This window comes from Phoca vitulina, unplaced genomic scaffold (genome assembly GCF_004348235.1).
Source record: "Phoca vitulina isolate PV1807 unplaced genomic scaffold, GSC_HSeal_1.0 scaffold100, whole genome shotgun sequence".
NCBI classification, from domain to species: domain Eukaryota; kingdom Metazoa; phylum Chordata; class Mammalia; order Carnivora; family Phocidae; genus Phoca; species Phoca vitulina.
The window spans coordinates 601709-615054 of NW_022589803.1; the positions used below are offsets into that span (position 1 = coordinate 601709).

The 13346-nt window shown below is 50.9% G+C and overlaps 1 protein-coding gene across 1 annotated transcript in view; it reads left to right on the forward strand.

Annotated features, from left to right (window-relative positions):
* Window positions 1–2195: 2195 nt before the first annotated feature.
* Window positions 2196–13346, forward strand: part of UPB1 (beta-ureidopropionase 1) — a 29557-nt gene continuing 18406 nt past the window's right edge. The window contains exons 1-3 of the mRNA XM_032397642.1: window positions 2196–2343; window positions 8755–8926; window positions 10924–11011. Of these exons, the coding sequence (XP_032253533.1) occupies window positions 2240–2343; window positions 8755–8926; window positions 10924–11011 (364 nt within the window). The 5' untranslated portion in view covers window positions 2196–2239. The remainder of the gene's footprint in view (window positions 2344–8754; window positions 8927–10923; window positions 11012–13346) is intronic.

Consider the following 13346-nt stretch of genomic DNA (forward strand, 5'->3'; position numbering starts at 1 on the left):
GATATTTGAGATGCATCTTGCAGGATGAGTAGGAGCTCACAAAACAGAAGATAAAAGGTCATTCCAGGTAGGGAGACACTGAATGAGAGGGTACAAAGGATGGTAAGATATCAGTTTTAGAAAGACAACTAAGGATAGACATCAGAGGTATAGGGATAAGTTAGAAGACTAACAACAATTCAAGCAAAAGATGACATGATTATAGGCATGAGGTGGGAGGGGGAAGGATTTTAACAAAATTTGGGAGATAAATTTAGCAGAATTTGATGCTTCCTTGGAGGGAAAGAAAGAACGTGGAGTTGGGGATGACTCTCAAAGGCTTGGCAAAATGAGTGGGCAGTGAGGCCATTAACTAAAATAGGAAATAACATACAAAAGATAAGAACAGGCCCGGGGTTGGGGGGTCAAGTTTCCCTTGAGGCACTTAGAGTTAGCAATGAGAACTCTTCCTTGGGCCTTAAACAATTTCCTTTTCTAGGCCAGAAATCACCCCTTTCTCTGAATTCCATAGCATAATGTATACCTTTTCCACATCAGATTATTTAAATCTGCTGTATCTATAAGTATTTACAAGTTTGTCCCTACCTTAAACCATGAAGAAAAAGTACTAGGTCTTGTTCTCTGCGTATTGTCCTTATCTCAGAGCCTTAACATACAAAAAGCCTCAGCCAAAGTTTGCATTCTTGAAAAGGGAGCTCCATCAGATACTAGAAGCAGTCCGTTAACATTTATCAAAACAATGGCCAAAACTTGTGAGTTATTGACTTATATAAAATATCTAAAGCATTTGGTCTACAGCACCTGCTTTTAGATCCTTTTGTGCTTATCTTATCTTACTTTTTTATAAGTAGGCTCCACGCTCAGCGGGGAGCCCAACGCGGGGCTTGAACTGACGGCCCTAAGATAAAGACCTGAACTGAGCTAAAAGTCAGATGCACAACCAACTAAGCCACGGGGGCAACCCTATCTTATCTTACTTTTAAACAACCCTGCAAGGTAGTTGTATTCCTATTTTACAGATAAAGCAACAGGTCAGAGTGTCTGAATAACTTTCCTGGAGTCACAAGGTTTGCAAGTTGCTTAACCAGGATTCGGGCCGACTGGTTTCTTCATCAGAGTTAAGCTTCTCTGTTCTAATTCTCAGTTGGGCTGAAAAGTAGATCTTTGGCTCCTGAGGGGGTAGCACTCTCCGGTTCGGCGGGAACTGCGAGAGGGGCCTCACCCCTATCACCTCATTGAGTCTAAAGCGCCCCCCTCCCAGCAAAGTGCCCATGCGGGCACATCCACTGCAGACGGCAGAGCTGAGAGGGGGCCCAAGGGCCCGGAGGGTGAGCTCCCTGCCCGGGGACCCAGCATTTTGCGGTATTCACTCCACGAAAGCGCATGGGATCACTTGGCCCTTCGCTCAGGTGAAGCGCTGGCCAGGCTCGAACCCCGAAGCCCGGAGTGGGCGCGTGCGGCCAGGGCCTCCCAGCCTGGCTCCGCCGGGGATGGGGGGCGGGGTGGGCCGGGGCGGGGGGAGCCATAAGTTCTCACAAATACGGGGCACTGGAAAACGGTGGTGCAGTTACTGCCCTTGGGACACTGAAACTCGTCCCGTACCTTCCTCCGCAGTCCCGTGCGGCGCACCGGCCCGGCCGGCAGCCCCGGTTCCGCCGACCGGAGACCGAGGTCGGGGCGGGGAGAAGCCCTGCCCACTGGCTGCGGCGGGAACCGGCCCCACGACGGTGCGACCGAGCGGGCCAGGCATTTACCTCAGACCGCGCCGCTGCCCCCCGGAGGCCGCGCCCAGGGCTCCCTCACCGCCTCTGCGGGTTCTCGGTCCCGCCCGACACCTCCGGCCAGGAACCGGAGGGCGAGGGAGAGTGAGAGGGTAACAGAACGCTTCTGGGGACCGGCGCGAGAGCCTCCAAAGGCCGCAAGTACGGAGCAGCAGCCGCCCCGGGCGTGCAGCTGAGGCGCGAGGGCTCGGGGCAGTCCCGGCCGTGGAAGGGGCGTGTCCTGGCGCGTGCGGAAGGAGGCGCGAAGGGCAAGGGGCGGTCCCCCCGCGAAGCCCTGGAAGGCGCGAGGAGGGGGCGTGCCTCACGTGAGCCCTCCAGGGGCCGAAGGTGCGCGGGTAGAGAGGAGAGCGCGTGCGCGGACCTGGTTGTTGGCTCCTCCTTCTCCTCTTTCTGGGGGCAAAGGGTAGGCAGTATTAGTCTGGACATCAGCCCCTCGTCCGCGCTTGCAGACTCCAGCCATGGCGGGGCCTGAATGGGAGTCCCTGGAGCAATGTTTGGAGAAGCACCTGCCACCCGCAGACTTGAGGGAGGTGAAGCGCATTCTCTATGGCAAGGAAACCAGGTCTGGGGCCCAGAGGCTCGGGTGGGGAGACCTTGGGGCCAGCGAGTGTGGGTCTGGGGAACCAGGGAGAGTGCTTCAGGATCTGAAGGGTTCTGAGGGGGCCATGAAGATCGGAGTTGGTGAGCAGAGGCCTTAGGAGATCTAGATGTGATGGCTCTGGGCCTCAGGGGTTCCCCAGCCCCCAAGTGACCTTTACAAGCCAGTTCTCCGCTTGTTGCCCAGAACTCGGAAGGGGAAAAGAACCTGGAAGGGAAAGGACAGTTTTGCTCTCTGTCGCTTTCCCTGTGGCCACCCAGCTCTCTTTACCTACTTCCAGTGACCAGCTTCCTCCCCAGAGGCAGGCCTATGCTCTGGGGGTCTGTCTGGGTCAGTGCTTCCAGCCAGAGCCCCTAGCAAGTCACCTGACTGTCCAGGCCCAGCCCTTACTTCCTGCAGTGACTGGGCCTCTGGCAGATCCTCGAGGTAGAGGCTGGCTGAATCTGGTTAGAGTAGGAACCTTTCCCATTGGCAAGGCCCAGGAGTTAGTTACCACACTTAGTGCAAATGTTTTTCCACTCGCAGCTAGTCGTGTGCATCACTAGGACATTCTGAGGTTAGTGCACTGCTGGACACTGGGTATACAAAGCTGGAAGACATTTTCACTCTTGGTTCTCTTCAATCCACTTTTCTCCAAGCAACCCAAAGATGTAAATCATATCTTGTTGCTCCTTTGCCTAAAACTCTATGAAGGAGGGGCACCTGGGTGGCTCAGTCAGTTAAGCATCTGCCTTTGGCTCAGGTCATGGTCCTGGGGTCCTGGGATCCAGCCACTGGTTGGGCTTCCTGCTCAGCATGGAGCTTGCTTCTTCCCCTCCCACGGGCCCCCCCACCTTGTGTGTGCATGCTCTCTCTCTCTCAAATAATGGATGGAATCTTTAAAAAAAATAAAGAACTCTGAAGGATTCCCATGGCTCTTAGAATGAAATCCAAACTCTGAACCCATACAGCTTCTGACTTAATCTCCTTCCACTTCCTTGCCCATTGGTGGGCTCCCTGCCCCCCAAGCCAGACTGTGCACTTCCTGACCTTGTGGCAGTGACCTTGAGGCAGGAAACTGATAAACCTGAAACTCAAGGGTGTTGATTGGGTCAGTGGTTCCCAGTCACTGGCTGCAGTGGAGTTACTGCAGGGAGGCCAGATCTCAGATCTAAGAGGACATAAAGTGAACTTCACCATCCGCTAGTGAACAGAGCTAGTGGATGGTAAAGGTAGAACAACTGCCTTTGGGGGTAGGAGTGGTACAGAACTCTGTTGAAAAGGGCTCTTCATACCCAAATAGGGATACCTGGGACTGGATGACCTTCAAGGTCCCTCCAGTGAAATCATGCTGACCTACTACTTTCCACCATACCTGTCAAGAGGGAAGCGTCTTAGAGTTGAAGGTGTTGAAGGTGTCTTAAAGGAAGGGTCTCAGGATGGGAATAGGTTTGTTTTGTTTTGTTTTGTTTTTAAGGATGAGGTGGGCATATTCTTCTGGGAACAGAAATGGAGAGAGTTTGTGGTGTCAGAGGAAAAGCACAAGAGTCTTAGGAAAAGAGAAATAAGTTTCTCATGTAAGTGACTGGCTGAGGCACATTCTAGAGACTGGGATAAGGACTACCTTGCAAGAGGGACCTTATGTGAGCATTTGGATCTCTCCAGAGTGGGGAGGAATTATAATGGGTGGTAAAATGAGAGCCAACACCCACTGGCCAGTGATGACTGGGCCTCATTGAAGGGCTTGGCTTATAGTAACTGTTCATGAAAGGTTCTCTTCCACTCAGTACTGAGGCCTTCCAGGCTTTACCTCTAGGGTATTATCCTTTGTACTTGCTCAGTCCTTGCAATTGGATGGGATTTGGCTATGCACAGGACTGTGAACTGAAGATGGAAAATCATTAGTCATTTAAAAACCTTCTCCCACTTAAACCCCTGCTCATTCCTTATAGCCTGACTGACATGGCCACCTCTGTGAAGGCCTGGTGGAGCCCGAGTCCTCAGCCCCTCCCTCAGGACTCCTGACTGCATTCCACACAAGACCACCTTCTCTCCTGATTAATTGCTGTGCCAAGCACAAAGAAGATGCTTAATAAGTGTATGTCAAGTGAATGAGCTAAATGGGCTTTTGCCTGGGCCAGGCAGATGAAATCCTCAAAGAGCATGGACTCTCAATTTTAAGACAGCCAGAACCAAGAAGCATTTATTCATTCAACAAACATTTAGTGCATGTTTATTTTTGTCCTGGGCACTAGGAGTACATGGTTCCCTCCCTGGAGGGGCTTTCCGCCTTTTGATGGTTGCCATACATGGTGAGAGAAGGATGCAAGGAGAGCTGGAGAGAGTGTACATGAACAGAGGTGGAGGTGAAGGAGATGGAGAAGTTGGTTTGGAGACAGGAAGGGCTCAGGTACTTCGGGTCATGGCCCAGACGCCAGGGAGCATGCTCATTCAGGGACTGCATGTGTAGAATGCTGTGGGGAGGAGGCAAAAGTAGGCACGGTAGGCCCAGGGACTCTGTACACCATGCTAAGGGAGTGGGACCTGTCCTAATGGTGGTGGGAGTCTTTAAAGAATTTGAAAAGAGCAGGTGAAAGATGAGGAGGCCTAAAGTAACAGAGTGCCTGGGAGCCAAGAAGAGGAAGGGTTCCAGAGGTCTTGGGAGGTCAGCAAGTGGTGCGGATAGCCAACACAGCAGAGGAGGCAGATCGGGTGGCTGGTTCATTCATCTAATGAGGAGCAGCTTTGGGGAAGTCTGATGAGTTGAATTGGGGATGCTGTCCAGTTTCCTAGGGCTGCTGGAACAAATTACCACACACTGGTGGCTTAAACCAAAAGAAATTTATTCTCACAGTCCTGAAGACCAGATGTACAAAATCAGGGTGTCAGCAGGGCCACACTTCTCCAGAGGCTCTGGGGGAGAATCCTTCCTTGCCTTCTCTAGTTTCTGGTGGCTTCTGGCATCCCTTAGCTTGTGGCAGCATCACCCCAATCTCTGCCTCTGTCTTTACACGGCCTTCTCTTCCCCCTGACTCTCCCCTGGGCATCTCTTATAAGAATACTGGTCACTAGATTTAGGGCTTGCCTGGATAATCCAGGATGATCTTATCTTGAAATCTTTAATTACATCTGCAAATGTCCTTTTTCCAAATAAGGTCTCATTCATAGGTTCTGGGTATTAGGATGTGGATGTATCTTTTGGGGAGCCTCAGTTCAACCCACTACAGGAATTGTGCAGAGGTGGTCCTCACTGGGGGAGGCTGGGCTTGGGACTGTCCTCATTGCAGGCGGAAGAGTGTGTACAGAGTGGGACAGGCCCAAGGAGGGATTGAGGAGAACCTGCTGTTAAAAAAAAAATCAGAGGAAGTGGAGACTTTGCATGGTACTCCAGAGGTGAGGAAGTAGGGATCAGGGGCCCTAGGGCAAGTATCAAGGACAGCAAGCAGGATAGGGACAGAGTGTCAAATGGTATAGGGAGGTCTAGAAGGATGAAGACAGGAGTGTGAGTCTCTCCCATTGCTAAAGCCAACCAGAAGGCTGGTGGCAATTCAGAGTGGGGGAGTGGGCCCCAGGGAATAGGGGGCTGAGGAAGGTGTGAGAGGTGAAGGTTTTGGGGAAGCTCCCTATGAAGGGGAGGTGAGGAGAGCAAGTGAGGTAACAAGAGGGACCTGTGGAGTGTTTCCTTTTTTCCTCTGTTATTTATTTTTTTAATGGGAAAGATTCAAATAGCTTTTTTTTTTTTTTTTTTGAGAGAGCATGAGCAGGGGGAGGGGCAGAGGGAGAGGGAGAAGCTGACTCCCCACTGAGTGCAGAGCCTGAGGTGGGGCTCAGTCCCAGGATGCTGAGATCATGACCAGAGCCAAAGTCAGGAGCTTAACCAACTGAGCCACCCAGGTGCCCCTCAAATAGCTTTAATGGTGGATGTGATAGGTCTGTAGGAGACACGGAGAAATGTCCAAATTATGCATATTGTTAAGTAAGAAAGGCAAGTGGAGAGCAGAAGATACAGAAGGACACCAATGTAGTTTACACACTTATAGGAAAATGTTGGAAAAATACCTACAACATTATTAAGAGGGGTTGTCTCTGAGATTCGGGACTGGAGCTGAAGGGCGTGATGGAGAGGGGAATTCAGTTTTCATTTGATATCCTTTCCACTGTTTGATTTTTTTCTCCCAACGAGCATGTGTTTCTTTTGTAGCAAAGCTCTAGTTTAATTATTTAAAACACTGATGGTAAAGAGCTATTAGAGAGGAAAGATGAAGTTCTAGAAGCTAGAGGTTGCAGAGGAGGCAGGAGCTGGGCTCCCTCAGACGAGGTCTGCCTTGACCCTGGTGGGGGAGGTGGGGCCAGGAGGGTATGTTGGAGCCAGAGCAGGAAATGATGGGCTCTCCTCCTTGACATTAGAGGTGAGGCCATGTGGGGCCTTAATATCAGGATAAGGGGCGGAAGGGCAGAAGGCCGACTATGGGGACCAAGGGAGGGTTTCCGGCAGCATGGAGCCCTTCTGAGGTTGTGGTTCATCTACTGGTCTCTGCCTCACCCCCCTGCTGGGCAATAGCCAGTCTATATCCCACCACATCCCTATGCCAAGCCTTTCATGGGCACAGCACTTGTTTACGGAATGGGGCTCAAGGGTCTGTTGGGTTCTCCCAGACTAAGAGGGGCAGGACATGGTGATGGACCACTTGGATAACCAGAAGGTAGGGGTGACTAGACAACCTGAGGGTGGCTCTCTCTGTGGGAGGATATAGTGGCCTGGCCTGTGCCATCTCAGGCCTAGGAGAATGAGTGTCTGCAGGGAACTGGGTGTGGGAGGGATGGAGGCAGCACTAAACATAGTGACAAGGCAGGGAGGCTGCACATCACAGAATAACGGGGCTCATGGTGATGGAAAGATGGGGAGAGCCAACAGCTGTGGGCATCGGATGAGGAAAGACGGCCAGAGGCTGAGGGACATCTGTCATCCAGGTGACGGCTACAGGTGGGCTTGCAAAGGTGAGACAAGATCTCTTCCATCTGCTCTCTTCCTGGGATGAGACCCAGATGGAGGACAGGCCTGCCAACAGGTCTCCCAAAGGACGGTCCTGCTCCCCCGCCCGAGGGCCTGAGGGGAAACAGACACACAGAGCCCTTCTCCTTTTTCTCCTGTCCTCCATGGTGACTTGTCGTGGGGCTGAGGGCTGTAGTGGGGGGAGCCCTCTGCTTGAGGGCAGGAGGACTGTGTCTGAGGCAATCACGGCAAGGGGAGGTGCGGTGTGGGCAATGCTGCTATTTCTAACCTGCTAAAGTGAACGGAACCCTGACTAGTTGAAAAGCAAGCTGATTGTCAGGGGTGGAACCCAACTTGGAGCTGTCAGGGCCGTCACATGGAAACCGCCTGGCAGGGGGCGGCGACAGGGGGCTTGGGCTGACAGGGCTGTGATTTTGAAAGAAATGTCTTTAAGAAAGTGATTTAAAGTAGGAGAGAAATATTATTATTAGATAATGGCTGTCAGGTTATTTTTTGATGTGTTCTCTGAGTATTTCATAACCATCTCGCCCCTAGATGGTAAGGCCTTCCTGGCCAGAGGCCATGTCCCGTGCACCTGCCGGTTTCGCCTCAGTGCACGGCATCCAACAAGCATCAGGAGGTGTTTGCCGTTTGGCCAGTGGTCACTTAGGTGGAAGGTTTTATAAATAATCCATTTGCCTTTGTTAATAAACCACAAACCAGGCTGAGCGCCTGCACCTTTGGTCTGGACACCTGGGTCCCACCAGGCCCCCCAGCACCGGGCATAGGACTGCCCCTGGCGGGAGCAGCAGCAGGACAGGGGGGTGGGGCTCACCAGAGACCTGTAACCCTTAGTTGCGAATGGTCACAGGTCCCCCCTCATGCTATCAGTCCCGGCCCCTCTACCCAGCCATCTCCTAAGCCCCATCCTCAGCAGTCGCTCCTGTCTTATCACAGCCTGCCCCACCCCGCAGGCTCAGCAGAGCCCTCTGATTCTAGTCCACAAACATTTTTGGAAATCCATTGCCTCTCTTCTGTGCTGACTGCTGAGACTTTAATCTCCACCCTGAGGTCAGCAGCTCTAAAACATCAACCTCTTGACCAGTCACCCTACAGCCCCCCTCCCTGCTCCCCGGCTTTGCCAGGCCTGACCCCGGCACCTCCCTGGTGAAGCCCATACTCAGTGTAGTGTCCGTTCTCCACCAGGCAGGGCCCCCCGCTCCTCCCGGCCCCCGCTCCAGCTTCCCACGAGTGGGCCCTGGCACTGGGTTGCTCTGTGTGCCTCCTTGCCAGATGCCCCCGCCTCCTCTCTACCTGATGGGTGACTACAAGGGGGGTTGGAGGGGAATTTTCAACTCAGCAGACCTCATGCAAATCGTTTCCCATCTTTCCTGCCCATTTAGGAAGCTTGATCTGCCCAGCAGGGCTTTTGAAGCCGCCTCCGAAGGGGACTTTGAGCTGCAGGGGTATGCCTTTGAGGCCGCAGAGGAGCAGCTGAGACCACCTCGGACCGTGCGTGTGGGACTTGTTCAGAACAGAACTCCCCTGCCTGCAGATGCCCCTGTGGCAAAACAGGTGCAGCCTCTTTTGACCATAAATACATAAACGGAGCAGTTGGCCCGCTCTGTGTTTTGAACACGTCCACAGTCCCCAGGTGGCCACTCACTGCAAATCCATAGGCACCACGAGTGGTCATCTAGATGCTTCTGCCCTGGCCACCCCCCTTCCCTGTAGCCCGCATCTCTGGCTCTTCTTTCTTGTCTGGCTCCTGCCCTCTCTTTGCCTTCTCGCTCCTCAGTTTTTCCCACCTTCCCCTCCACATCCTCTCCTGCGATTGATCTGAAGTTCCATTTCTCAGTGGGGAGGGTGCCCTTTGTCTGGCTCAAGCTCTCTCTGGAACTCTGCCTCTCAGTCTTTTGCCAGAAGGGTACCTGCTAGCACACGCCGGTCAGGACCTGTCTGTCCGTCCGTGATCCTGAGGGTGGGGACTCACCAAACCCAGATGTCTGTCAGCTGATAGTGCCTCAGGGTGGCGGGAATATGATACGCATTTCCTCATGACCTTACGGTTAGTATAAATGTGACAGCATTCTTGTATGTCCCTAAAGAAATATGTTGTCACAGACACAGGCGATTTGTTGTCTACACTTCTTCACAGCATTCCTCCAGCTGCTCAAACTTTTAAGGCTTTCTCTGCAGAGGTTTCCTGGGGATACAGCATGCCTCAGAACTCCTAGGGATTCTCGAGAAAAGGTCAATTGGATTCCAGGTCAGGTTCTGCATCATCTTTCTCTTTGGTCCTTCTGCTTTTGTTGGATTAAAAGATTTCTGGTTCTCAGGTCACTTTTTGTCTCTGGATTAATTGACTGTGAGTATGTTTCCTCAACCATCCCAGATTGTCGGGGGCAGGGACATTGTTCTCACCCCCATGGCACCTAGGAGCACACTCCGCACACTGTCAGCACCTAGCAAATACCCATGGAGCCTTGGTGTGTAGTCTTGAAGGGGAGAGACAGCATCGTGAAGAGTTGTTGCTCTCTGGGTTTTCGGCCTGGTTCTTCGGGTCTTTCTCTGAACAGACGGTTCCAAACATCTCCTGGGGGGCAGGCATTGTGCTGAGGACACCAAGAAGATGAAGACAACTTTCCTCCTGCCCCTAAGGAGCTCATGGGGTAATGGAGTGACAGACAGTGGGGGACACAATAGCACAATGGGAACAGCGCCACCATAGGGACCTACCAGGGCATGCTGAGGCACCTCTTGATGCTCAGACTTTTGCTGGGAGAGTCACTCCTCTGTGGGTGACGCATGACATGAATAACACATCCAGGGAAGATTGGGTGGAGTGGGGAAGTTACATTCCTGAAGGAGGACACACCTGGAAAATGGGATCCATTCATTCAATGATAAGATACACACAGGAAAATGGAAGTGGCAGGACAAGTCATACCGGAAGCCTTGAGTACAGGATGGTAGCAAGTGGACTCTGTCCTGAGGCAAAAGGAGCAGTTAGCCCAGGGGATGGCCAAAGTGTGCACTGGGTGTGGTCCCCTCTTGCAGTAAATAGCAGATAAGCTTATACACTCCTCTGAGCAACCCTTTGGGGCAGATGGTGTTCTCCCTATTCTCCAGGTGAAGAAACTGAGGCTCTGAAAGGCAGCATCGAGTGTGTAGGACCCTAGAGCCTCTGCACCTCCACCTTTTATTTATTTGTTTATTTAGAGCTTGCGGGGGAGGGGTAGTGGGCAGAGGAAGAGAATCTCAGGCAGACTCCACTGAGTGCAGAGCCTGACGCGGGGCTGGATCCCACAACTCTGAAATCATGACCAGAGCCAAAACCAAGAGTCAGAAGCTCAACTGACTCTTCCACCCAGGGCACCCCATGCACCTCCACCTTTTACTGCAGATTTTGGACTTTATTCGAGTAGGATGTATCAGAACCTCCCCACCTTCCTCATCCTCTTGCCGCTGCCTAGGTGGGGGGTTGTTCCTCGTCTTTGGGGATGAGTTCTGAAAATAGTCTCAACCAACAGAAGAGAATAGGTTCTAATCCTTGCTTTTTGAATTGCCAGGTCACTGCCCTTCACAGACGCATAGAATCCATCGTAGAGGTGGCCGCTGTGTGCAGAGTGAACATCATCTGTTTCCAGGAAGCATGGAGTAAGTCTCTCCTGGGGCGCTTTCTCTGCTGCCTTCAGATAATAGTGTATTATCTCCATGTCACCAAGAGGACTACTTGACTTTTTAAAAAATCTCTTCTTCTCTCATCTATAGAAAGATTCTTTTGTCAACGACACCAGAAAGCCAGGAATCCTAGCCTCCACACACCCCAGTCTGTTGTCTGGTCCTGCCAGTTCTTCTTCCCAAAGGGTCCTGAACCCATTCAGTTGCTCCTACCCACCTTCACACCACTGCCCTGGCCCGAGGTGCCACCAGCTTACACCTGGCTTCTGTATTTGCTTCCAGCTGGTCTCCCTGCGCTCTCCACTTTGGCCCCTTCTAACTGCTCTTCATGCCTTCTAGGAAAGACCTTCACAAAACTCAACTCTGTACTGCTTAGTCTGTTCCTTCCACCTCCTCTGCGCCCTCATCTCGGCTGGGCTCTGCTCTGACTTCCTGGATCCTTCACTCCCCTACGGCACCCTCTCCCTCCTCCCAGGCCACTGCAGCAGCTGCTCCCTCTGGCCTGGCCTTCATCCCCCTCGCCCTCCCCTCCCCCTCTCCTTGCCTTTTAGACCCCGTCCAGCCTTCACATAGAAGCTCAGAGCCCACCTCCCTATCTCAAGGTATGTCCCTGTAACGTACCCCTGGTGCCATATACTTTTCTTTTTACCAAAGTTCTACATGCTTGTGGTTGGGAGTCAAATGGTTTACAAGGTCTGTTACCAAAAACTAGCTGTCCTCCTCCCCAGAGGCAACCACTTTCTACTCTTGGCTGGTTCTTTGGGAATCTACCTTTGTGTTGCTGCTTCCTGATTGTTCAGTTTCATACCATCTATTAACTTCCCACTGTGGAAGAAGACAGCATTAGTCCCTTGCCTCCTCTGCCCACTCTGTTCACACATACCCTTCTTATCTTCCACCCATTCTCTGCCAAGCCATTTTGTAGACTTAGATTTCTTTTCCTGAATCACTTTCTGTTTTCCCCAGAATTTGCTTTGTTTTCTGTACACCTACCCCAAATTCTACCCCAAACTTATTTCCAGCTTCCTAAATCCTCTTGGGAGATTTAGACGTGTGAAGCTGTCTGTTGGTTCCATCTCCTTTTTTTTCAATTGTAAGTTTTCATTTTAATTCCAGTTAGTTAACATACAGTGTTATGTTCATTTCAGGTGTACAATATAGTGATTCAGCAGTTCCGTATATTACCCGGTGCTCATCACAAGTGCTCTTCTTAATCCCCATCAACTATTTCCTCCATACCCCCTACCTGGTTCCATCTCCTTGAAGGAGTAAGTCCCCAGAGCCTTCTGACTTCTCTAGTCTGATTAGTTGCCCCCTCTGCTGGCTGCATAGCTGTCATCCTGGGATTTCCCTTCACCATCATGCTGGGGAGTTCCTTTATCTTGCTCTTGTGTTTCTTCTATCCCCCATCTTCCTCTTTCTTGCTTTTCTCCCTCTTTTTGGCTGAGTAGTTTTCTGAGAAAGAACACATAGGAGGTAACCTTTTTGAGACCTTGCATATCTGAAAATATGCTCCTCCTACAACTAGCTCGATAGTTTGGTTGGGTATTGAATTCTAGGTTAGAAATAATTTTCCTTCGGAAGTTTGAGCACATTGCTCCATTGTCTCCTGGCTTTGAGTGTTGTTGACTAGTCTAAAGCCCTTTTGACTGATGACCCATTGCATATGATCTGTTTCTTTTTCTCTAGAAGGTTGTAGAATTTTCTCTAATGCTTTGAAGTTTCATAATGATATGCCATTGTGTGTACCTATTTTATTTTTTTCGTTAAGTCATCAAATATTTATTAAGCATCTACTATATGCTGGGTGCCACCATAGGTCCTTGAGATACAGCAGCAAGCCAAAAAGAGAGACACCTCTGCCCTTAGGGTGCTTCTTGTGGGGAGTGGGGAGACAGTACATGATGTGTGTGTATCTATTTTAATCCATTATTCCAGGAACTCATTGGATTCCTCTAGGCTAGAAATCTGGGTCCTTCAGATCTACTGTTCATTAGTGATTTTCTCCCCTCTTTTTTCTTTCCTCTCTTCCTGATATTCCTACTATTAGGATGTTAGAACCCTGGGCTAGATCCCTAATTTTCTTAAGTATTTCCTCCTATTTTTCATCTTTGTCTTTTTGCTCAGTTTTCTGGTAGATTTTATCTTGATTTGCCATTCAGTCTTTTGTTTCTGCTGTCATATTTTGAATTTACAAGAGTTCTTTTGGTCTGTAAGTTCCTGTTTTATGACATCCTCTTCTTATTTTATAATCACAGTACTTTCTCTTGTCTCTGAGGATGTTAGGTAGCATTTTTTTTCTCCTTGCACG